The sequence below is a fragment of the Apteryx rowi genome, unplaced genomic scaffold, assembly GCF_003343035.1.
Source record: "Apteryx rowi isolate R43461 unplaced genomic scaffold, aptRow1 scaffold_100, whole genome shotgun sequence".
Classification (NCBI taxonomy): domain Eukaryota; kingdom Metazoa; phylum Chordata; class Aves; order Apterygiformes; family Apterygidae; genus Apteryx; species Apteryx rowi.
Window position 1 is genome coordinate 516,342 of NW_020447198.1, and position 25,839 is coordinate 542,180.

The 25,839-nt window shown below is 41.3% G+C and overlaps 3 protein-coding genes across 12 annotated transcripts in view; 2 read left to right on the forward strand and 1 right to left on the reverse strand.

Moving 5' to 3' along the window:
- Nucleotides 1-5,328, forward strand: part of DHX9 (DExH-box helicase 9) — a 50,586-nt gene extending 45,258 nt beyond the window's left edge. For 8 of the 10 annotated variants that reach the window (XM_026062251.1, XM_026062231.1, XM_026062262.1 and 5 more), the window contains 3 exons: nt 2,189-2,304; nt 3,142-3,342; nt 4,242-4,936. In XM_026062251.1, the coding sequence (XP_025918036.1) occupies nt 2,189-2,304; nt 3,142-3,342; nt 4,242-4,512 (588 nt within the window). In that variant the 3' untranslated portion in view covers nt 4,513-4,936. Of the gene's footprint in view, nt 1-86; nt 178-2,188; nt 2,305-3,141; nt 3,343-4,241; nt 4,937-4,967; nt 5,148-5,237 lie in introns of those variants that run through there. The other 2 variants (XM_026062215.1, XM_026062288.1) reach the window with 2 other exon arrangements.
- Nucleotides 5,329-5,361: 33 nt separating this feature from the next.
- On the reverse strand, nt 5,362-23,017 carry SHCBP1L (SHC binding and spindle associated 1 like). The gene is made up of 10 exons (XM_026062696.1): nt 22,961-23,017; nt 20,707-20,859; nt 19,165-19,379; nt 14,293-14,379; nt 13,991-14,209; nt 11,010-11,115; nt 10,706-10,859; nt 7,685-7,935; nt 6,916-7,038; nt 5,362-5,924 (listed from the first exon to the last, which is right to left on the reverse strand). Exons 1-10 carry the CDS (start codon nt 23,015-23,017, stop codon nt 5,688-5,690), a joined length of 1,602 nt encoding a protein of 533 aa, XP_025918481.1. The 3' UTR covers nt 5,362-5,687.
- A 220-nt stretch (nt 23,018-23,237) lies between these two features.
- Nucleotides 23,238-25,839, forward strand: part of LAMC1 (laminin subunit gamma 1) — a 98,459-nt gene continuing 95,857 nt past the window's right edge. The window contains exon 1 of the mRNA XM_026062702.1: nt 23,238-23,330. Within this exon, the coding sequence (XP_025918487.1) occupies nt 23,238-23,330 (93 nt within the window). The remainder of the gene's footprint in view (nt 23,331-25,839) is intronic.

Consider the following 25,839-nt stretch of genomic DNA (forward strand, 5'->3'; position numbering starts at 1 on the left):
CAGCCAAGTTGTATCTTGTTTCTTATGGCTTCTTTTCTGAAAAGAACCTCTTAGACACTGGGTAATGTTTAGCTTGTGTTTTTCAGAAAGGGAACTTTATGCCATTCAGTCCTCACAGCAACTTTCAACCAGTCAAGTTCAACAGAAGTAGAGATCTTGGATGCATAGAAAGTTCCTGTGAGTCTTGTCAAAACAGCCAGGTCGTAGAGAAAAGTATATTATCAGCATCTTCCTTAAGAGACTGCTGCGGGAGCTCTACCATACTATTAGGCACTAGAGAATTTCTGTCCTTATCACTTTGCGACTTAAGAATCCAGAGGAAAAACAGGAAAATGTGCTATGGACCCACAGCAGTGGGCTGTTCACTTTTTGGCATCTAAGTAGTTTGTCATCCCACCAGGGCAATTCCTGTTTTTTCAAGCCCCTCAGAAAAAACTGAATTCAGGGAATACTCTGGAACAACCACCTATTACTTTTCCCAGGGTCCCCATGACCTTTTCCTCCATGCCATTAGTTTCGCACACACAGCACATATTGTACATGTACAATTAAGCCCCTGTTTGCTCTTTGGTTGCCATCGCTGGAGCATGTGAATGCAACTGCTCCTGCTCACCCTTCTCTCAAGGAGTAAGTGGAGGCCGTGCCTCTGTACGGGACGTAGCCGGGGAACAGCCTGCGGGCTGCGAGCAGGCTGGTTGTGCTGTCTGTGCGCGGTACCCCCAGCAGAGCGAGGGCAGAGGCCCTGATGTGCTGTCTCCGGCTGTTGAAACTAGCTGCGCGCACCACCGGAGTCTGAGCTCCCGACAGGCCTCTGTCTGGGAAGGGCTGTGAAGAAGTTTTTCAGAGTGAGCCTCAAGTCAGTGAAGTGTCTTGCTGTGAAGGGAGCATCCTGAGGCCTCGTAACAGAAGTGATGTTGTAGACGTATTTCTTTTTGTCACCCTGCCTACACAGATTAGTTCTGAATTCCTTTTTTATGCTGATTTTTATATCCTCTCTTTTTGCTGACATATGACCTGCTTTACTAATGAYAGATAAAGTACTTCATTGGTAATAAATGGACTTTTGGCTTCTTTGGGCCCTGGCTTGGGGCTTGGCTTGGTACTTGGGATTTTTACCTACACAGTTCAGAGCTGTGGTGAGGCTTCACCTCTTCTTCACCCTGTGTGACAGGATCCTAACTGGGACAGAGCTTTGGTCTGCCTAGGCTGTCTCTGTAAAGTGAGCTCCCCTAAAAGGACCAAAAGACTTTTGAACTCAGAAAGCTGTGTTTTATTAGAATAAATAAAATCAGCAGAAAAACTACACCAAAATACTTAGACAAAATTGAGAGTGACTGGGTAAAACTGTGGTGAGGGAAGGATTTATCTGCAGCTCTTCCTACCAAATATGTACCTGGAAAAAGAAAGTTTGTTTGAGGCTTGGTTGTCTGTTTCCCTGCTGTAGCTATTTTTCTGGCCCAACTTCCATTTTGGAAACTTCTCTGTTTTGAGCATGTCTAGTGGCTCCCAGGGTAAGGGCAAGCCTCCTCCCTGAGGACAAACAAGTAAAATGGGTTCTGCCCATCGCCCTCATGTCTGAAAGGAGGAGAGATGCAGCTTTTGATGTGGGAGGCTGAAATCCTAAGTAGCGCTCTTCGATTCCTCCTTAAAATCAATGGCAGTTGCCTGTATAGTCAGCGCTTGGTTCATGTCAGATGGCTCGTTGTTTTCAAAGCGCTCACTTCAAGTACAAGCTTAAGGTCTCGTTTCTATAAAATGACAACGTAGGCGTGCTAGCACAGCCATGTAGCGACTCAGAAATTTTGCATACGTAGGACCCTGCTGAAGAAGCAGCGTGAGCTTTTCATTGCAGCCCCAGCAATGCGGAGGGTGGGAAGATACTTCAGCTATGCGTTGGTCATTTTTAGATTGACAGAACCTGAGATGGCTCTTGCAAAGTAACAACTGCATAAGTGCAGACATGCAGTCATGGAGAAGCGTGGTGTTTTGTTTTACCAGCCAGTGCTGAATCGCTGTAAACGTCTGCCCAGCACTCCATTTGCACGCATGTGCCCTTATAAGTTCCTAACACTATACCTAGATATTGGCATGTGGTGTTGATTTTCAAAATTCCCTGGTTTCAGTGGCCATTGGGAGGTATAGCGATCCGTCTTCCATTTCAAGAGTTGTGTTCCTCTTCCGTCTGCAGATCCGAACACGAGCCATCTCTGCCAAAGCGATGACCTTGGTGAGCCCGCTGCAGCTGCTCCTGTTCGCCTCCAAGAAAGTCCTGTCTGATGGGGAGCTCATTCTGGTGGACGACTGGTACGGCCTCGTGTGGTGCTAATGGACGTTGAGGTCTATGGAAGAACATGGACTGAGGGGAAACAGCTGCTAACACAGACCCGAGTATCTTTAGAGCAGGGATCCTAGAGCAAGGCATGCAGGACGGATGACTGCGAGAGCATTACCTTTGTTTTGTATGAGGAAGGGAGGGGTTCATTTCCTCAGCACTGTTCTGTGTAGATTATCTACTTAAATTAAAAACATGACACCAGGCAATTTCCATGAAAACTACTGTTTTTTTCCCCTCTTTAACTGGAACCTGAATAAGAGGTAATATGCATTTTGGATGTCCCCTTCAGAGAGAGGCTAAGGGAACCTTGTTTTTAAGTCTCAGAAATGCAGCTTGAGGAGAGAAATGGCCTTGACAAAATATCATCTGGATCACTCTCTTTTCCAGGCAGTAAAGTGAAGGTGAATAATTGCTTAAGCAATATTTGTGAGGCTGCCCTATAGCCTTCAAAATCTTGAGGCTTTTTGGATTACTTTGTATTTTTGTACAAATACTCCAAAAAATAGCCTGTGTTTTCAGACCAAGGGTTATGTATTGGTATTACTCAAATGTTCCACATCTAAAGAGCAAAATTAAACAGAAGGACAGTAGATGTTTTAACAGTGTCAAGTTTTGGAGGTCTGGCAAATTTGCCTCCTGAATTTTACTTCCCTTCATTAGCAGATTTGAGTTTCAAAGGTGAGAATGTAGATTTCTGGCTCAGTGTATGTAGTGCTCAAAGGAAAACTCCTTGATGGAAACTATTTTTGAACAGTTTCTCTCCTGGAAGCAGTGATGCATCTAACATAACTCTCTTTCCGCTCTAGGATCAAACTGAAGATGTCCCATACTGTAGCTGCCTGCATCACTGCTTTGCGTGCTGCGATGGAGGCTCTGGTTGTGCAAGTAACTAAAGATCTCGAGATCATTAGGCAGCTGGACCCAGTAAACGAGCGAATGTTGAACGTGATCCGTCAGATCTCCAGGCCTTCAGCTGCAGGCATCAACCTCATGGCTGCCAACACCAGGTTAGCTCGGCTCTGTTCGCTCGTGCAGCTGGAGCCCCGGGGAAGGGCACGTGCTGCGTCCCCATGGGAATGCTGAGAGCCGGAACAGAGCAGCTTTGAGCGTGCGGCCCCTGCTCACATCGCACAGGGGCTGCGGCAGCCCAGAGGCCTGTCCGGTGCGGCCAGGACCGTTAGACTTTTGCTGCAGAAGTCTATAGTCTGAGCATATGTAAACCTGTCACGTGCAGAGTCTGATGCAGACAAATCACTGGCTGTTTCCATGGGAAGGACAGAAGGCACTCCGTAATGAAAGTGCTACTTCCTGACACGTTTCATCACTTGTTCCAAAACACAGGGACTTTCAAAGAAAAGATGATCCAAATTTATTCTGGGCGAGCCTAGTCATCTCTGTCCCGGGGAATAAAAGTAAATATTTGGCTGCTTCGTTTCCCCCTTGCACCCCTCCATAGCCCTTTACAGGCTTATTTTCGTGTTTTATTTCTGAGGCAAAGAAAAATGAACACATCTGTGAGCTGTTAGTAAAAGGACCAAAACAAAGATGCAGCTTGGATATGTACTTCACTGATGCGTGAGGAGCAAAATAAAGATCACTGTGCTCCTGTAGATAGGAACTGGGCTCCCTACTCGTGCCTGTGAGCTGGGGAAGCTGGAGTGAGGGGAAAACTTGCTATCCCAGGTGTAGACCTGGCTGAGAGGATCTGCTCATGCGGCACTTCAGGCTGTTCCTGGCTATTCTTTACTGAAGTGAAAGGGTGCAAAAGTGCAACCTTCAAGTGCAATTGAGTAAACAGAAAAGGGGCGTATTAACTGAGCCTCTTGGAAACTCATTATTCCTGGGATTTTAAAAAAGAATGGAATCTGTTAAATCGGGTCAAATATATGATGCTTCTCGTTGCCAGATTTGGAGATGGTCCTCGCCCCCCGAAAATGGCTCGCTACAACAACGGAGGCGGCTGCAGCGGCTGGGGAGGGCACCAGCGCGGCTCCGGCTACAGAGGTGGAGGGTACGGTGGCTCCAGCTCCTACCGCTGGGGCTCAGGGGGAAGAGGGTACCCAGGGGGCCTGGGGGGAGGCGGTGGCAGTGGCGGGGGATATCGCGGAGGAGGGTATCGAGGAGCAGGCGGCGGGTACAGAGGGGGCTATGGGGACACGGGGAGGGGGGGATGGTAGTTGTGGAAGTTCAGTGAAGTCTTCCCGCTCCAACAGAAGCACATGTGTCTCCTCATTTCCTTCCTTGCTGTTACGAGTCTGTTTGCCGTTTCAGTTGCTTAGAACTAGTGCAGCTCTGTAAAATATCGTCCCCTTGTTAGAGAATTTACCGCAACTTGTATTATTTTGTTCTTAATAAAGTGTTTGGTTTTTAAGATTTATATACTATATTTGCATTTGGGTTATACAGGGTATAAAATGTATTTGGATTTAGATTTTAAACCCATCTATTGTAAGAGTAGGTTTGGTTGTAGGCAGCAGGAGGCATTCTGAAGAAACCTCTTCATAATCTGAAATTTGTTTGGCAAAGAAGGGGTTTAGATTGCAGAATGTGAACTCAGTGGGGATTTTTCATTGTTGTTCTCTAATAAACTGTGCAAGTAGGCCTTGCTGCAGTAGTTCTCTGTTTATGGCAGGCAACGTTTGGTTCCTTCTCAGCCAGCCGCTGGCCTAGTGCGCGCTGCATAACACGCTGTGGCCCAGGGGCTGAGGAGCTAGCTCCTTCTCTGGTAGAGCTAACACAGGAACCTCGACTACCTTTTTCCAAGACTGAGGCGATGCAGCTAATGTCTGCAGAATCTGAAGTGACCTCCAAGGTAGGAACTGTGCCATTCATCAAAGTCTGTATTTATTTACATTGCTACTCCAACATACTCACGTTTCATTCTTCCAAATACGTGTGAAAGATAACCAAACTAGACCAAAACTGGACTGGCTGCCCTGCCATTTGATAGCATGGCCACCAAAGCAGCTGGGAGGTCCTGCCTCTGCGCCCACACTTGGTGTTACAAGGCCTCAGCATCACAAGGAGAACACGGTAAGATGGTTGTGGGCACAGCTCTGTACAAAAACCAAACCATTTAACAGTTATGTTACCAAGCCTGAGGAGGTTAAAAACAAAGAGCCCCCCCACTAATCTGCCTGGAGTGCTTATCCCACTGGAGTCAATAGGATTAAATGAGCTCTGCTTACCAGGGGGGAGGAGGGAGCTTTGGTGTTTGAGTAAAGTTTAAAGCATGTCCAAAATTTTGTATATTTCTAATGAAAGGTTCTTAAAAAAAAAAAAAAAGTGAAAGTGAAACACTCTTTCTTTAATTGAAATTGTTAAAGCTAAATGCCACTTGACCCTTAGATGTCTAGCTATGAATTACAGCAATATCTTTGATGTCATCAAGTGTATTAGTATTCATCTCCAAACGTAAATCCTGGATTAATTTGGAAAGTGCATCTTCTTCTGCATCGCCTGATGCAGTAAATTCCACAATCCCTTCTGCTGCTGTAGGTGTCTCCGTAGGCTGAAGAATGGTGACTCCGTGGCCACTGTTACTGAAAATGTGATTATTTTTCATCCTCAGTTTGGGGACGGGAACAACCTGTAGGGGGATCAAAAGGGATGGACATTGAAAGATACAGTGCAGTATTAGCTGTGTTCTCTTTCCGTATCTATTTATTACATCTGGACCTCACTTGCTTTGCACCTCAAACTTCGTGTTAGCCCAGTAACATTACTGATGCAAAGCTGGAACCATGCAATGTCCAGTGGTTTTAAAGAGAATACACTTAGTGGTTTCAATATTAAGCCTACAGCTCTTAAATATGATCTAACATCTGTTAAAGCTCTCCAATTTCACCTTCTAGTTGTTGCTAGTCTTCAAGGGAAGACAGCATTTCAGTAGGAAGTAGGAGATGGGTGCAAGGCGAGCACAGAAGAGAACAGAGCTTAAGGGAGGGCCCTGAAGCAGCAGGCTGTTTTATACACGGGCAATAGAGGAGCTCTTTCACAGCCTGGCAAAAAAGTAAAGATTAATTAATTTTGAGGAACTCTGCAGCTACAGCATGTCAGTGATACCCTGAAAACACTTCTTAGACTGCTCCTCTGGTGCTGACAAGCAGAACAGCCCATTTCCTGGCTGCATGCAAGCTCAGGGTCAAGTCCTCAGGCTTGACTTGTGCAGAACACAACCGGGGATATGGGGAAAAATGCAGATGTACCCTAGCGAGTCGGCCTCCTGTCAGACAGCAGCTCGGGATTACGTCCTGCTATTCCAGTTAAGGTTTTGTTGTCATGTGTAGTAAGGCCGTTTGCTTTCAACTACATAACTATCATTTGCTTTTCCCTGCTTTTAATTTAGTAGGTTTTAGGAGGCTGAGTAAGATACCAGGGATTTTCAAGCGTGTGTACAAAGTTCTATGATACTGGCTGAAAACAGTTTTACTGGGGTACTTGAACATTAAGTCCTAGCTAAAGAAATACCCTTTTTAGAGTAAACTCCATGTTTTTCAGGTCAATTTACAAAAATGATTCTGAATTGTAACTGTAAAGCTATAATCTACTATTACTAGAAAAAGACCATAAATTGTTACCTTAATATTAATGCCACCCAGGCTACGATGTGAGGTCTCAGTAGTTCTGATATCATTGCAGTGATGAATTTTGTTACCTTCTAAGATAGCTGTGCTCCCTGGGTACAGCTCAACACCAGCACCCTGTTCATTAAACAAAGAGATTAAATCCAATTTAATGTTGCTTGTAAGGACTGTTTAAAAAAATAATCTGTCACTCAGAGTACAGTTAAGTGTAATAGCGTTCTGAAATTCTGTAGGTCATATTCTTACATTGCAAGTTGATGTTGAGAAACAGAACTTTTAAGGGCACAGTTCTGAGAACTGCTCAGATTGCAGGCTGCGGAGGGAAAAGGTGACATCATTGACTATTTAGCATCTAAAAACTACAGTTCAGGAGATATTTTAATATGTAAAACTCCAGTGCATAGATAAAGTGTCAAGCATTAAAATAGTGCTTAACAATATTCAGTCTGTTTTTTAATATGTAATCCCTCAGGGCAAGTTAAGTGGGAAAGCAATAATCTTTGCCAACACTTCCTCTGCTAGAAATGAATACAGCAGTCTAAACAAGGATTGATGTGCTAATGAAGAGCTTAAACAGTCTGGCTACAGAGAACTGAAAATTAACTTGAAATGACATGTACGTTTTCACAGTAAAATCTGAGCTTGGGATGAGTTTACTCTGTCAGTAAATTGATCTGTCCTTTGTTTCAAAAAGCCAGCTGGTTAGAACATTCACATTTCTTGTACAATAAACTTAATTATTTGAAATTCAAGAATGAAGTACCTGAGCTCCAGTAATCTCACTGTCTGTGACAGTCAGAGAAGCCCCAGTGAGCACACAGACTCCAGTTCCTTCGCACCTTAATACACAGTTTGCTAAAGTCAGGTGGCCAGATTCAACAACCACGATACCATCGACTGTCCCCTGCTGTACCAGCGTAAGGTGCATTAGCTTTATATCTTGGGCTTTGGATACCACAAAACTATCATGAGTTGGTTCTGAAACAATCATCGTTTCTTCTGGTTTTCCAGTTCCTGATGGAAAAGGAGAAGAGTATAGCAGTATCAAAACAATTATATGACGGATAAAAATTTAAGAAACAAACTGACAAGTGTATCTTGCTTGTTTTAAAACTTCTAATGTAACTATTAAAAATGCTACCAACAAATTACAAATTGCAGTGAAACCAAGTACTTTAAAGCTTAATTTCTTCAACTGGCCCCCATGCTTGCATGCCTGATTGTATGCACCATGCTGCATTAAATAGAAAGCACTAATGCTGTTCACGTAAACTGTAGTTTCAAAAGCCTGACAATCGGAACACACAGCAAAAGGGCGTGGATGTGAGTATCTCAGCACTAAAGAGAAAATACAACATGTTAACTGTTGTCTTTGAGGTAATATACAGTGGCCTGTCTGTTGTGAGCAGCCTGTTGGAATCGGTCACACAAGACATCTGAGAGTCTGCCTTTTACTGTGCTGTTACAGTAAATTTGCAGGAGATTACTCAGGCGGCACTTCATATAATGTAGCCCAGTATGAGAAGTGAAAAAACTTCTTTAGATGTAGGCAGCTTCCCACCAGTGGAGAGGAATTCAACCAAACTACTCTAGGATCCCTACTTAAAGAACGGTTAGAAGAACGCTAAGAGGTCATTTGTAGTGTCAGCATTAATGGTATCCCGCTGATCTCAAGACAGCCATCTCCAAGACACGTCACAGCTACCCCCAATGTTTTCTCTTGAAAGAAAGTCTTTTCTCATAAGCAGTATCTGTACAGAAAGAGTCTTCCTACAGAATTATGTACAAGTATTTGTTCTTGATCTGCAGAGCAAGCGTTAAAAGTGTGCACATAATATTTTGAATGATTTGTTCCTGAGAGAACTGACCAAATTAGCATTGCAGTTAGTTAAGTGATCTCTTTTCTGCCTCCAAATTAAAAATGCGGTGAGGAATACTCAGGGAAACCTACTGTCACAGGTATGATTTAATCAAGGTGAGTGCCTTAATATGCAGGGTAGCGATGTCTTACCTCTCTCTGAAAAAGAGGTGCAGTAAGAGTTTAAAAACTACAAAAAAGATGAAGAGGGGAACACTGCTAATCTGTAACGTGTCTGCTCACCCTGAGCATTGACAAGCAAAGGGATCTGAAATAGCTGCCTAAAAGCACTTTCTCAACAGAATGAGAAAGAGCACTTCTAGTTCTGAAACATCTGTCAACGCAGCGTATGGCCCTGCTGCGGGCAGCAGGAAGGCACGCTTCATAGGCGCACCAGGGCCCCAGCTTCGCTTACGTTTTCTGCTGCCTCTTTCAAAGTCTCCCTTGAAGCAAAACAAGTGTGTATTTACAAACACAAACAGTTTACATTCAGGTAACTGCAACAAACCAAAGCTGGAGAACTGGGAGAAGAAAAGAAGCCCCCCCAGGAGTTCCAGGAATGGGAAAATAAGCAAATTAAAGGAAGTTCTAAGCAATGAACGTCAGAATGACACTTCACTGCCTGCTCCCTAACCTCCTGGTGATTTTCTCCTGACACTGACAGGAGCCCTGAAAAATTTTCAACATTACCTTGTTCTGAGCAATAACAGAAAGCTGCACTAAAGCAGCCTTGAAATAAGCAGGCACTGAATAAAAATCCCCACCAGCAGCTTTGCATGAGGCCCTGTTTTTCCAAGTCATACCTGTGCAGGTTGGTCCCAGAAGGACGTGGAAGTCATGTAGTAAGAAGGAACAGATATTATCGTGCCTTGGTATTTGCATTGGCCTCAGTGAAGAGCATGCATTGAAAGTGGGTGTGTGTGTGGGGGTGTGTCTGTGTGCGTAAGTAAATCACTGAGATGCAAGAAGTGGCTTCAGTTTGTCTGTACCATTGCTGGGAACTTTGTTGTACCAGGTAGCACAAACCATCATGTCACAGAATGGCCAGCTTTAACGAGTATTTTAGTAAACATTATCACCTGGAAGTAATGCACACAAAGAAAAGTCACACCAGAACTGAAGGACAACTGAAGGAGCATTTGTTGCATCATTTTTCATGAAACTAAAAGGCAGAAAAAAAATGATAAAGTATAAAATAAACTCAGAACCTGATGCCATACTTTGTAAGATGCAAGATCATGAGATGATGTAGGCCTCAGCCTGAAAAAGGAAATGTATGCAAGTGAGTGTATGTTTTTAAATAATCAGTGCATGCAGGCTTTATATTTGTAAGGTGTGATTTACTGACCATGACTGCAAAGTGTGTTGGTGCTAATTTCTAATTAAGCCCATCACCTTATAGTAGGGTTAAACGCAGCATTGACATCGACATTYTTATTAGAAACAAACAAACAGAAAAACCCCCTTCTTTCAAGAGACATCAGGGACAACGGCCTGCCTATTTTAGAGGTGCTATTATTTGTATTTACTTTATGCTGCTTAAAAACAACCAAATTATCTATCTCTTCTGCCACGAAAAACAAAACAATGCATGCAAATTTTCTGTGTCCACCTATCAGTGGGGATGAGGAGAACCTATCCTTTATCAATAAGATTACTGGCTTGTTAGCTATTAAAAGTTTTACTGAATGGATTTTTCCACTGAATTCCTGTTTTACTGTATTCAAGTTGCACAGTATTTTTCTTCTGGTAGTAACGAACAAATTACACTCTGCCATTTATTTTCACACTGGAAGTTTTTAATCCAGTTAAAAGCTTTGGTAGGCATATTTTTCCCTGACCTTTATTTAAGAGTCAATAATCAAGACTGCTTTAGAGCTACAGTTCATAAAGACAGAGGTAAATTAAGAAGAACACAATACTAACCTTTAATAATAATGTCTTCAGTTAACATGGATAAGTTTACAGCCTTATATTCTCCTGGAAAAACCACCACGGTGTCTCCACTATAACAGTTTTCTAAAGCCACGTTCAGATTCTCATGATGCTGAAGTGGAGTGTCCACAGAAAACCCCTTAACCTGTACAGGAAGGAGAGAGCACCACTTCCTAGGTCTGAGCAAATTCAAAACAAAACAATGTCACGTCTCCTGTGTCAACTGATCTTGGCTTTGTTTAGCATAGTTTTTCTGATTCATACACAGTTTGAACAAGGAAAAAGCTTTCCTTACCATTTCAGCTGTCATTGTTTTAGCTACAGTATGAGTTACAGTTTTCCCATCATCTCTGTACCCTTTCCTGCGCCTTAGTATCCTTGGGGTCAGAGGTCCGTGGGCTCTGAAATTGAGACGAAATCTATGTACTACAGTTAAATTTTAAGCAAAACATTTCCGATGCCTATGAACAATGACTTAAAGTTATGCTAAATCTATTATTGCATTGAACAGGGGTGTGCATTTTAAGTGCAATATCCTCGATGACAAAGATACCAGGAACGTTCAGCTTCACAAAAACCTCACAGCACTGAGGATTAAAAAAAAAAAAAAAAAAAGGTTCAAAAGCACCATCTTCAGTATTTCCATCTTGTTTAGGCCAGAATCATTTACCACTCAAAACCACCTATGTGACGCACCCCAATCCTCAATAAACTTTGGATTAGTTAAATGTTAAGGTTCTGGGCTTTGACTCACATTTGGAAACAAATGCTGAATTCTAAACAGTGCTGTTTATTCTCATGTAGCCACTTTTATAACATTTGTTAGACAGACTAATACAGACAGGGCCAAAACTGCTTTGATGAAGTTTAAGCATCATCTACCTTCAAGCAGCATTTCAGGCTTCCTTGACTGCATAATCTATTTACTGTGCTGAGATGAGTGTTCATTAATGCACTTCAAGACACTGATCTTCAGTCACTGGGTTAGTCTCCCTTTGAGACCTTGCAACCAAATCAGTTATTCCCAAGTTGTAGCACACTGCACTCTAGAGAGCAGCTGCGAAGTCAAACAACCTTCTGTCTTTCCGTCACATCTAGCAGCAGGCCAGTACACAGCTGTTCCCCTGCTAAGAGGTGCTGTCAGCCCAGGGACCCATGTGCAATTGAGCCATGAAGTCTGAAGTTACTGCAGACAAACAGGGAGGTGGATTTATGATAATTTTAATTATATGCTTTTTACATAGGAATGCTGCTTCATTCATTGTGTGGACAAAGCTTCCAATAAGTGGCATTTCTGACGGTGTTTTCTACATATATTTATGCTTATCCTCCACCTTTCATCCCTTCCCTTTGCAGGCCTGACCAATTCTGGGACTTTGTGGTGAGAAAGAATTTGAGGATTTAGTATCATCCAACCTCCCAATGTGGGAACTGTATGAGCACGACCTGTAGGATACTCTTAGCGCAGAAAACTTCTGGGAGAAAGTCCCAGTGATGTAATATTTTCCAAGGCAGTGTGACAAACTTTTTTTTTTAATCTTTCAGTGACTCAGAAAATCTGGCAGTGTCTGAAGTACGAACTTTGCTAGCACAACATCAGTATCTGTGGTGGGTGGAAGGATAGAATGCGACATTAAAAGTTCTGCTAATCCAACAGAAGATTATCTGAAGATAAATTTAAGAAATGGGAGAAAGAAAGAATCGGTAAATACCAGGTGCTGATCAGAGCTCAATAGTCTGAGGACAACCAAGGACCATGGATATAAAAGTTAGAATTAAAATAGAGTAAGTTATCTAAAAATACAAGGACACATTATGATAAAAAGCAAAAATATTTACTCTTTATTATACTGTGCCTGATACCAAAGAGAATTTTTTTGCTCAATATGCTTCTGCCCCACCACTCCTCTTAAGACATAAAATATTTCTGGTCAGGAGTGCTTGTGGTACATAATCACTCAAGTCATAATTAAGGGATTTATATGCTACATGAGAAAAATAATTTTCTCCCTGACTCTGCCAGATTTTCTACGTAATTCTAGACAGAAGATTTAATCCAGTTTCACATATTAATTGTGCCCCCTTTATATTCTGTGCATTATGTTTAAGGCATCTCCAGATTAGCCTGTGGATATGCAGGCAATGAAAACTACAGTTTCAAAGTAGTTACAAATTGCTAAATAACCTGGAAAACAAGCTCCAGGCTTTTCAAATATACAACCCAAAGCAATCTTTTTTTTTTCCTCTTCCCACCAAACAAATTTGACCTTAATCCTTACTTACAAAATGGTTACAATAGCGCTCTGCTCCCTAGAAGTGTTGGAATAATTCATTCATAATAAACCAACATACTTTCATCAGAACACTATTAAAAGACCATGCTAAAAGGTTAAATATACTTAGTGATGGAGTGTATACATTTATTTATAATAAGATTGATTAAATGAGCATTTATTAATAAATCAGCTGTGCATACAGTGAGTGCCACTCAGCCTCTGCATTCAAAAAGCAGAGGTTCAATTAAAAAATGTCACTGTTTTACGGACACCAGAACCAATGAAACATGGTTGCTCTGGAACTGCATTTTGAGATGTACTGAACTTCACGCCGTTAAAGTATGCAAGCTCACGATGTCTAGTTATCTGCCTGTTTTCACTACTTAACCTCTTGGAAACTTCCCTGGGAAGCTCAGCCCTTGAGCAAATTTTACTGAAATCTGACATCAATTTCAGTAGCATATGAAGAAGAGAGTGATGGACAGACAGTCCCAGGAGTCACTTCCTTAGGAGGAGGCTCAAAAATGGCATGTGATCATGCCTGATCAAGACCACTGCAATGCAATATGGCACTTGCACAGGCATCCCTAGCACTGTGACATTTTTAGTTTCTAAACGGTTGAGCGTGCAGTCTTAACCTAATTTAATTTTGCATATTTTTGTAGTGTGAATCCACACACACACTCTCCTGAAATGTAGTAGTTCTGAAACTGCCAGTTAATCAGAATACTCCAGTCCTTACTCGAACAAGAAAAGTAAGGGGCGTGCTAGAGATTTAAATTTTACCTATTCAGTAGCTGTACAAGAAAGGGTAATATCACACTTTACTTCTGTGTAATAATGCCATTAAAAATTATACAAACAGCAAGTATGAAACTTCTAAAATTATAACCACAGCACTTATTAACAAAAAATAACTTTTTGAAGATAACAAGCAACAACCACTCCTTGGAACAGATTTTGATTGGAATTTTCAGGTAGCTGATAACAGAAGGGTTACCTGAGGCGTAGGTCCTCCCATATCTTCAGCAACTCACACAGCATTACTAGTTCATAGTACTTTTTCCAGCACTCTACAACTTCTTCTTCTGTGGGTTCTTCTTCAATGTTACTTTGATACTGAATCAATTCCAAATGCAAGATTTTATACTTCTCCAGATGTTTTTTGAAACGATGACCCACTGGAGCAGGAATAGTTCCATTCTGAATATCACACCAACTTTAAAAAGCAAGAAGTAAAAAGGAAGAACTCTTTGTAAAAAGAACTCTGTACATTTTTTTTTCTTTTGGTAAGATACTTACAGGTTAATTCTCTCTTCTACCAGAGCCGAATATGTCTCACAGCTTTCACCAGCATCCCAGTCCCTCCAAATGAAATCATAGAAGAATCTGTAGGATATATTCACATGACAATACGTAAGTGGATACAGCAGCAGTAGAGAGCAGGAGGTTTTTTTTTCTCCCCTGACAAACTAGTCATAACTTTCCACTGAAATAGTCTCAAACCACAAAACCCAGGACTCAATACAACACTGCAATCTAGTTTCCTGCAAGATAAACCTGCTTAATTCTACATCTCTGTTTCTTTTGCCTACTTAAAGTACCTAGAAAGTTTCCATGGCATATTAGCAGATTTATATGGCTGTCCAGAAGGGTAAGAGTACTAACCAAACTGTTCTTCATGGAAATGGGCATGTAGTTCGTAACACATTTCCACTGTATTATTACTCACCTTCCAATACCAGAGACAGCTTTGGGGTGGAGTGAGGTATGTGGGGAAGATACAAGGAAAGAAATACAACCCCCAAATGCTTTCCCACTAGCTTTGAAACATATTGCCGTGAATTTAACCTATTTGGAGAACTCTAACTCCCCAGACAATCTCGCAAAATGAGATAACAAAAGATAAATTCTGCTCCACGTGAAGGTTAGACAACTCTAGGAGGATAGTTTTATTTTACATATTCACGTATTATATAGCACATGAAAATACAGCTGACAGGAGAACAAGATCTGCTGGGCAATCTCAAAATTCTTTGTCTTCCTGCAGAAGTCCCACAACGACGGTTTTCTCTTCGCAGACACCTGATGCTATACCACATTTCCATACAGGAATCTTGAAACTTAAACACAGCAGAAGCAGCAGACCAAGGAGAAACTGGCTTTTTTGCAAGGCTAGGTTCACTTTTCTTTAACTAAAAGACTCCTCATAGCAGGAGAAATGGAAAAGAAAGAAAAAGAGAAGAAAGACAATTTCAAGATCTTTTGTCTTCAAAAGAATTCCTTAGAGAAATATAATGCATCTGATTTAAAGCAAGAAAGGCATTCAGTAAGGCTCTGCAATCATGAAATTATCCAGTGAAAAATACTGTTCTGGACAGGACACAACCCCATTCTTGACTAGCTGAGCTATTATAAGGAGGGGAAGAACATAATGGAGCTGTTTTGGGGCTGATAATGCCTATGTTGATCCTTTTAGGGGGGTTAAAAAAARCTAGAAATTCTAAAATAATTGTCCTAATATGGGAAGGACTGCAAATAATGTACAGGTGAGATAAAATTCTGGCTTGACTATCATTTATGGTGGTGGTGGGAGAAGGGAAGAGTAGGAAGCACTCGAGGACAATAAAACTTACCTGGTTTTCTGCAGAATGTAACAGATAACTTGCCAAATAAGCACAACTTTCTTACAAAAAGATTTTGAGATTAGGAGGGTGATAAGATGTTTCAGGTAGTCACCTAATACCATCCTCACAGAGATGATGCTTAAAGGAATTAGAAAACATTAAGACATTGCAAAAGCAACGATGGAAGCAGAAGGAAATGGTTGCTAAGCTCGTAACATGAAAGCTAATCATAATAACCAAAACAGTTTGATTCTGTTCTTAGAAGATGAATTAAAAGATTTTTAGTAGATCTCTGACTGTGAAACATTAGATTTTTAGTTATCCAACAGTTCCATGAGGATTTAATCAGAATTTCTTGGAATGCCCCCTACCTTTAAAAAACAAAAATAAAAGAAAGCAAACAAACAAAAAATCCCAGACCATGTGTAGATTTATTCATGAAGGGCAAAACGTGTATTTCAAGACTAAGGTTTTCAAGTGCCATAGGTCTGAGACCTGTCTATCTCATTTGAGCTAACAGTCTCAAAACAGATAGAACAACCCCAAATTAATGAACTAATATTTGTGATTCTCCAGTTTGTAACCTGAATCTTCAAGAGAGAGGAGAGAGCTTTAAAACACCTGCCCATACATATGCACACCACACACACACACAAACTGTTTGGATCATTTGGGACAAATGACGTTGGAAAAACAGATGAGCAGTAGCACCGGTGTTTATTTTATGACCTTTTGCAGCTGCAATAAAATTCCTTAGTGCTAATACAGACGTTTAGATTGGCTAGGGGAGCTGGCAGGCTGCTTGCACAAACAGCCAGAAACTCAGCGATACTTCTGAAATGGAATTGCGTTTAGTTCATCATTTGGCAGGGCAGCAGTCTACCASAAAAGAAGAGGAAGGGGTGGAAGAGGGGGAAAGTCGCACCTCTGTCTGTGGAGGCCAGTTATTCCAGTGCAGCCCAGTAAGAGTGGTGCACTTTTATTAGCCTGCCTGTGCCAGTTGAAGTTGGGCTGCTCTACTACACCGATAAAGAAGAAAATGAGCAAGCGCTATGAAAAAGCAGACTCGGTTATGCCGCACTGACCAAAAAGAACAGACAGAAAATAGACACCAGTGTCCTAGCAGTARGAGGCTAGCATCTACACCCTGCACACATAACACCCCTCCCACAAGTGAGAGAAAGCAGTGTGAAATGAAGCACATCGGCTACAGCGGTATCTTGCTGAGGGACCTAGGGGAATACAGCAGGGAGACCATGAGGCAGGAACGTGGAGCAGGAAACTCTGCTGACCTACTTCTACTTTCACTAGCTTTTCCTGAGTAAGAAGTAGGGAATATTGGCTCCTACATTATATGAAGACATATGTGACAGAGGAGAAAGCAGGTAAGTTCCGAAATAGATGTAGCTATATGGTCAGTTTAAGCCCAAGCGTGCCCATTGCTGCTGCTCCTGAATATCCCAAGAACTCTGGCCCCACTTTTCTGCTAATACTGTTTTGGTGGGTTTTCAGTTAGATCAGCTCACTGATCCACCTCAGTATAAGGCTGCAAACTCAACAGAAGCAATGGGAATATATGGTTGGAACAAGGCAGAACTGTGCTGTTCARTAACAGCCTCAGTTAGAGGGGCTTAAACTGACTGTTAAACTTCATGGCAAGGTTCCTTTGATGTAGAATCTGGTTCAAATCTCCTATATTTAATATTAATCATTTCTGTGCTATTTCCTGGAAAGGATGTTTTTATGAAGTGACACTGATTTCCTTTGTACTCTAAAATAATTTCAGTCCTACCTGGTGGCACCAAAGAAAAGAGCAGAAGCAAACCCAGCAGAAAAAGTGCCCGTCAAAGAGGTCACTACAAAACTTCCAGCTCTTTCAACCAACGCGAGGCACTGGCATTCGAGAGGCAATCAACCTTGTGAGAAATTTCTAATGTGATGGTACTTCACTGTGAAGCATAGCTGTTACAAAAGTCAGCTTCAGAAGGGCTTTTCTTGTTTTTCGTAGGAGTTTGTGTTCACAAGCTCACAGTGGTAACAGATCACAAAGCATCTGGCACCCACAGGAAGAAATGAATAGAAGTTGAATGAGCAACACAATGTTCTTGTTTTATGCAAATTAGGACAAATCATGCAGAAAGATATTAATCTGCATATGCAAATGACTGCTAAAAAAGTATTGCCATCATCATCAAATCAGTGGAAGAATCAGAGCTAAGTTCCAGCTTTAATACCTGTTTGTTCCCACCTCTCAGAGGGAACAGCCCCCTACACAGCAACAACCAACCCACCAGCACTAAGCTTACTAACAAAGCTGAAAAAGGTGATGTTATGTTGGTTTGAGTGAATTTTTTTGTAAAGAGATCCTGCATGCTCACTTTTGACAATAACATAATCTTTTAACATTCTGAAGACTATTTACATACATAGTACTTTCTACACTATTAAGAAAGACTTTAACAGAAATAAAATACACTGCGCAAGTGAGTTACCATTCTCTGCTGGGAGTCACATATTCACTAAGTTCATCTAATGACATGCTTATATGGCCCTCAGCGTTACTGCAAATACCTAATCTGCATTTAACAGTCTCTGCAGTTTTTTCAAGTAGCTAGTCTTATATAAAGTGGAAAAAAACAAAGTCACACCATTATGAGAAAAGACTTCTTAGTAATTACAGACTGCTGTTTTGTAATCTTTATTTGAAGCGTAACTGAGGCACCAAAAATGAAGCAAAACAAATCAACATATAAATGAGAAAATATTTTCATGTTTTCAAACTCTTAAGAGTTGAGATTATGGTTTCTTTTTATTCCCTAACCTCAGGACAAAGCCAAAAGCTAAATTTTTCAAAACTCAGAACAAGAGTTATTTCTTTTAGTCTTCTAGGCTGTTTGCTTTATGAATTTTTTAAACAAACCAATATTAAAAATCTCCCCCCCCCCCAAATCTTTGAGAAGAACGTAGATTTCTAAACCAAAAAATCATTGACTTAGAAGTGTCACTTTAAAAGTAACACTGGGAACAAAGTCAACTTTGCAATTCCCTTTTTCTCCCCAAGTGGTTCTCAGTCATCAGAATCCATACCAATATTGCTTAGCTGACATTTTTTAACCAAAAAAAAGTTCAAAAATGTCACGTCAACTCTCAAGACAGATGGCTATAGCCTTAAAAAGGCCATGCACTTAAAGCAATAAAGCAAAAAGGAGCAATTTTGAAGTAAAAGGAAAAAGGTAGGGGGGAGCTGCTTGAGTGATGAGACTAAATGCTAGAGATTTATGTAGAGCCAAGGATGTGGGAATGAGAACCTGTTTGACACTTCTAGGCTGGGTCAATCAGTGAAATAAGTTTCCTAGACATGTGACATGGATTTTCTCGCAATACGTTTTCAGTTTTACCACACCTCAGATCCAAGTTTTCTTTGTGATTCCTCTTACACTATTACCAAAATGAAGTAACCTTTCCAATATTTCTGCTATGGATACAGCTCCTTAGTTAATGTTTTATCAGCTGTGAATGATAAAATAGTGCAAAATATGCTAAATACCTCACAACTTCCAAAGCCTGAGCAATTTCAAACACAGCACTGTCCTGTCCCTCTACAGGGTAGACTTCCAGCAAAGGTACGCAATGGTCCAAGTCCTCCAAAATATTATCAACCAATTCTCTTGGTATATTCGCAATATTAGAAGAAAATGGTTCAGCAACAGATACAGAGGCTTTGAGCTGAGATGATGAACTCTGAGGTGGTTTCCAAGTAACCTAATTTAGACAAAAGGCTACATATGTCAGTATCTCTTTACATTAGTATCATCATATACATAAAAAGAACAATAGAAATAGGAGTATTTGTATGATCTTGCAATTTAACTCACAAAGGTTTTTTTTTAAAACAATTCCTGAAAGTTTCACATACAAAAATGGTCTACAATATTAAACTAAAAGTCAGTATTTGTGCAAATAGCATCTTATCTTCTTGTAATTCTTTCCCAGCAGAATATATATGAGTCATTTGCAGGCTATGTACAGCATACATTAAAAATAATGGCTACATCAGGCAGCTATAGTAACCGGTATCTACAAGTAGGTAACAAAAGCATATTTAAGCTGTCCCAAATGCTAGTTTCTGAATTTATATTTTAAAGTGATGCTTGTGACTCATGTATTCAAAGTTGCGTAAACATGTATTCAAGTTGCGTAAACAATGCAAGTACTTATTTAGCTTTTCCACACTAAATAACTTGTCTTAGTTGCTTCCAACTTTGATGAAGCTTCATTTTCAGACTGAAACTTTCCAGGTCCAGTCTCTATGAAGGTGATCTTCAAAAAAGTCTGAATGGAAATTCTCAGAAACAAACCAAAGCAGGAAGAGTTACTGTAAAATTAAATATGGACTGAGGTTTGTTTTGTTTTTTCAAAAGATGCTCCAAGTAAATGATCCTGCTCAGAAAAGTTTAGCAAAGTTTAGTTGGAAGCATAGTAAAGCCAGAGCTATACAGCTGACTATGTAGAAAGCCATCTGTAAGGACGACTTCAGAATCAGTGTAGATAAGTAAGTGAACAAAAAGAGCTGAACATATGGTGGCTGCAAAGACACAATACGTATAAAAATATTTATATTACTTCTGCATATGGTAATGGAAAGCTTGCTTCTTAAATACATCCAATTCTCATGTCCATCATTTTTATAGTGTTAAAAATTTGGAGAATGTTCAGTGAGATCACAAAATATTCAAAGCTGAAATATGTCTAATGAAAAGACTTCAGCCAATTTAGCTTATCTAAGAGAAGACTGAGAATTTGATCTTGAGCTGAAAGTATTTACATAACAGAAGTCTTAAAAGAGAAGATTAGTTTTCTTTATAAAAAGAAAGAAAGAAAAAAAATCTACTTTAATCACAACATGCTCTGCTTAGTAATGCTCATTCTGTCCCATGGAAAGATAACTTCATTCACTGCAAGAGACCCTGGGTGAAATTCTGTTATTTAAATACAGTATATAGGTCATTAGCTTACTGATTCTAAAATTAGTTTGCATGAATCATCAGGTGTATCAGAGCTCAAGATAAGAGACAGCCAGAAAAGTTACCTCAACAAGTATTCCAACAGAAGGTATAATTAAATCTTCTGAACTGACGAAGAAGAGCTCTGGATTAGCCTTCCAGATTCCAAGCCAGTTGTTTTCTTTCATCTTCAGTTTTTCCAAAAGGTATTTGCTCATTGCATCACCAGCATTCTCTGCCTATTTTAAGAATTAAGGATGAAAGATCTATATTACCTCTATGTTACCTAAGAAAAGTTAATAGACAAAGTTAAAAAAAAAAAAGGCTGTATCCAGATGATATATATCATCACATTCATGCAACATGAAAACAGTTCCAGTGTTTACTTCTCCTGGAATCATACCTAAATTATATCTCATAATAGTTGTATGGTCATTTCTGTAGCTTAGAGTACCTAGTTACTTCACTAGCTGCCTTCTCAGACTACTTATTAGCTTGTCTGCTAGATATATATATATTTTTTTCTTTTGATCTGTTGTTTTATTAACGAGATGTTTTCTCACCGTTTCAAGACCGGGTTCTGCCTCTTGACTGCTCCAGAACTAAACATTCCTAACAAGCATGCTCATGTATTTTTGTGCCATTCCTACTAATTAATTCTTCAAAACAGCCATTTACTGAACATTTCAAACTCCACAAGCTCCAGGAAATGTGAGAAAGTGCAGGAAGTTATGATGTACAAATGCAGAAGTGATAACATACCGGGAATAATGATTATGACACTATGCAGTGCCACAATTTGGAAGGATGTTCCAATTCAGATTGGCACAACACCAAAATAGACTGCTGGCTACCTGTCCATGTTGTGACAAGTGGAAATCTTCCTGTCTGGTTCAAAACAGCAGCAATATCTTTGAAACAGCCTATTAGCTCATTTCCCTTTTTCTTCTTAGGTGCTATGTTCTCTTGTTCTATGATACAAACTGAGTTTCGATTGCTCAAGAAATTCAGGCGAACAATAGTAGCTGTTACCAGTATACTTCATCAAGTTTTTTCTTGTTTTTATTATGACCCTTGCAAAATTGTTCAGTAAAAATTCTCAGAATAAACCTTTATCTGCGTGTCTTATCTACCAAAGAACGTTAAATCTGCCTGCTGTTGTTGATCATACAAATCAGTTTACAGAGAACTAGCATTAATGATTCCCTAAATGCCCAAAATACATAGCAAAAAACCATTAATGGCACATTAATGACTTAACAAGGAGTATGAAATGGTATTTCCAATGTCAGTGGCTGTGCCCTTCCAGCCATGCAGAACATCCGGAAGCATCCTTACAGGGAGTTACTGCGAGCTAACTCTTGCTAGGTGCCACCTGATCTTCATACATAGATTCCTTTTCCTGTGCCATCAGCAATGATGGGAGATACCTCCCTCACCACTGAGCTAACCGTTTAAGTCCTGCCGCCCTTGCTAGCATGGCCCCAGCAAGGCTTCCACTCGCTCATTTTGTGTTGAGGGCTTCGGATGAGCCCCACGCAGGATCCTATGTTCTAAATGCATTTCCCTGATGTGGAAACATCAGTCTGTACTACTGGAAGCAACAATTTGAACAAAAATACCGCACAGGTTACGAAGATTATCCAAGAATCCCATTCTGGAATAAATCCCAAAGAAGGGAAACAATTAGTTTCTCCAAACAGAGCAGCTGGGAAGCACCGATTAAATCCATCTCCAGGTTCTAAGCAGGGCCACCCAACTGTCAGCCAAAAGAGCAGTTTCTTTAGAACTGCAGGTACTTTCTAGTGTGCCAAACCCTGCCCAAGCACTGTTCCTCCAGCCCCTGGAAAGCAGTGTGATTGACTGCGGCAGAAATGGGCTGAACAGTCCTCCTCTCGGCAAGTTTGTCATCATCTGCAAGCGTACAGAAGGGCTCTCCCCTTTCCAAAGTAAGCTGGAGATGTGACGCATGATGAGAAAAGTGTGATTCAGGATACGAGGTCATTTTTAACACACGGAACTTTTCAAAATAGCAGACAATTTATTGTGGCAGACAGTGCACATAAGCATCTTGCGCTGACTCTGAACCACAGGCAATGACCCTTCTCTGTGTAACTTATAAGCCATCCTGAAGGGTGTTATTTAATGCATCAACATCATAGCTCGTTCTCCTTTGCCCCTTCATCCCTTTGCTCACTTTTCAGCTCTCGCTGTCCTTTACTCACCCCTTCTTCCTCCAGGCATCATTAGTCCCTCCCCCAGTCTCCTCCCGGCCTTACCGTGCCGCCCCCGTCCCCGCGGCGCCTCGCCCGCCGCYACGGCGCCCCCGCCGCCGCTCACCTCGCAGCCCCGCAGCAGCGCGTCGCAGTACAGCTCCACCATGTCCCCCTTGGTCATGGCGCCCAGGCGGGACGGGTACTGCTGCGGCAACGGGGCGGCTTCCCCGGGCTCCTCACTCACGCTGGAAAGCAGAGGCGGCGGCCAGCACAGCCGCGCCTCCCGGGAGGGCCCAGCCGGCTGAGCCCCGTCGCCTTCTTCCCCTGCGGCGCTGCCCTCCTCCTCCTCCTCCTCCTCCTCCTCCTCCTCCTCCTCCGCCACCGCCGCCGCACACGACGCCATGCCGCGCGCCGGCCGCCACACGCCCAACGGCCGCTACCGGCCGCGGCCCGGCCAGCCAATGGGGGCTCGGCTGGCGCGCAGCGGCCGTTGGGCGCGTGCGGGTCACGCGGCGGCCGGCGCTTCCCGCCTTTTCCCGGGCTGAGGCGGCGCAGGCGGGGGGGGGGGGGGGGGGGGATGCTCCGCGTCGCTGGAAGAACGAGGCGGGAAGCGCCCTGACGGGCCGCGGCTGCGGGCTGCTTCGCCCCTCTCTGCGCTGCTGCTCTGGCGGGCTGGTTTCTGCTGCCTGAGCCCTTCCCGCGTTGCTGCCGAAACAGAACGGCGGTTTGGGGGCAGCGTGGCCTTTGCATTTGAGCCATGTAGGGCCCGTGTTTTGTCCAGTCTCGTTTCAGAGCCGTCAAGGTTTTGATCGTCGTTTCAGATTGTAGCCTTGCCTGAAGCAGTAATTCAAGAGAAGCCTGCAGAATTATCTTACATAATTTTATAGTGAGATGAGCAATTGCCACATTGCGCTAACTCCTGTTTACACTCTTGAACTTGAAGAAGTTGGCAACCCCGGCAGCACAACGTGAGGCAAGTGACATACTGGGAGAACATCTGCCGTCCCAACTGTGACCTGGAAGGCAACTTGACTGTGAGTGCTGGAGTTCAGTATGAGAAAAATGTTAACTGCCTGTTGTATACTTCAGGGGACTAATTAAATTATCTGTCATCTATTTGTGCAGTTTTACTCATTCTTTTTTCTCTGTTTGAAAATCCAGATGTTGCTAAAGTGAAACCTGGCCATGTGGATTCCAGTGGCTAACACTTGTTGTTTTCCCTTGCCCTGAAAAATGGAATTTGTTTGTTAAATCTGTGGGCTCCTGTACTTCAAATGAATAATAGTGAAAGCTTTAAAATCTGATTAATTCTGCAGGTTAACAAACCTCCAGTTTGGCTCTTCTGGGTCTTTCAGTCTCAGATCAAGGAAGGACAAGAGATGACTGGAAGACATTAAAAAAAAAAAAAAAGTGAGGTGCAAGAAAAGAAAACAATTATTTTCCCAAATTAGGGCAAGCTGAAAAGAACTCTGAATGATTATCTGGAAAATTGTACGAGCAATTATTTTTATGTTTGCTTAAATGAATCGGAAGGGAATACCCTAGAGAGATACCCATTTGGCAAAACTCATTAAATCCAATTTACCCATTATGCAACCAACTTCATTGTGAGAAGAAACAAAGGTGGTTCTGTAAAGTGAAAAAGATGCTGAATATGGTTGTTTTGTCTGGATTTTTTGTTGCTTGTTTTGTTGGCTTATATTTTTCAATATCTAGCTGAGAATTCCTTTTGCAGTATGGGAAGAAATGAAGGGAAAAAACAATGCCGAGAGAGGTATCTAAAAGTTGTCAATTATATGTATAAATTAAGGGGAAATGTATTCTCAGAAATAAATTGAAAATGCAATGCACCCTGCAAGCATTTTCAGGCCAAAATGAGTTATATGTTTCTCATGATTTTGGATTGGTGCTTTCAGATTATTTTCCTTAGGTCAGGCAGTGAGATTGTTCTGAGTTCTTTGCTACTATTGCCTGAATTACCTTATAGAAGGAGTACCATTATCTTGAAATTATTGTAAATATTTCTTTTATTTTGATAATGTTTTATCTAGTTTTCAGTGTTTTCTTTGTCTTCTATTTGGTTTTTCTTTTTCTTTTTTTTTTTCCCCTGTCCCTTTTCCCTTTTTATTCTGCATCTCTATTTTGGGCTTTTTTGTGGGGGAGTGGGGAGGAATACAGGTTAGTTCAGCCACTGTCAACTGTACTGGCTCAAATGCCGTAAGTACCCATAAATTATACCTCTAATGCCRGCAACTTCTTTGCAATTGTATGGGAGCTGCTGCAAACCTCCTAAGGTACATCTCAGGATGTCTGGTGGTAAGCAATTAAAATTGAATTCATAATATAGAAAAAATACAGGAAAGGTAGAGGAAATTTAATAAGGGATGATATTGGAATGGTGAATAGAGAAAGTTAGAAATAGCAAAGTCCTTGGTATCTGGATAATATTGACCAARTAAATCATGAAGTAAATTATAAGACTGAAGGTGATAAACCAGGAAAAGGACCAAACTAATATCCAAAGTGTGAATAAATTTCATTATTTGTTAGAGACAAATCATTAGTGTAACTATAGAAGGACTGTCAATACGCTTGTATAGCCTTCAGACGAGTGTAGGAAATTCATAAAAATAGTATTTGGCTGATGTTTGATAAATCAATAATATTCAGTAAGACAGTCTTCCCTACTAATATACATGTTCAAGGAAACTTATTAGTTTTAATTGTGTGAAAATGTGGGAGTGAACATTCCTGTCAAAATTTCAGATACTATTTTAGAGATTTAGGAGCTGCTTTGAAGTGTTGATGAAAGTGGTACACTASGTATGTATTACTAGATAGGGATACGTTGATGTTCTGGAGCCTTCTTGTTTTCTTAAACTTTGAAGTTAAACAGTTTGAGTAGCAAWACCCAGTTGCTGCAAGCCAGTAGCTGATGGGGAAGTGTGAAACAAGTTTTGAGGCTGACTTAGGCCAAAGAGTGGACCAACAAAAAAAAATGAA

Coding starts and splice junctions, on each gene's coding strand:
- SHCBP1L (XM_026062696.1), bottom strand. CDS start 23,017: ATGACCAAGGGGGACATGGTGGAGCTGTACTGCGACGCGCTGCTGCGG. Junction 14,210..14,292: donor GTAGAAGAGAGAATTAACCT/GTAAGTATCTTA, acceptor TGCTTTTTAAAG/TTGGTGTGATATTCAGAATG. Junction 7,936..10,705: donor TGAAGACATTATTATTAAAG/GTTAGTATTGTG, acceptor CTTTTCCATCAG/GAACTGGAAAACCAGAAGAA.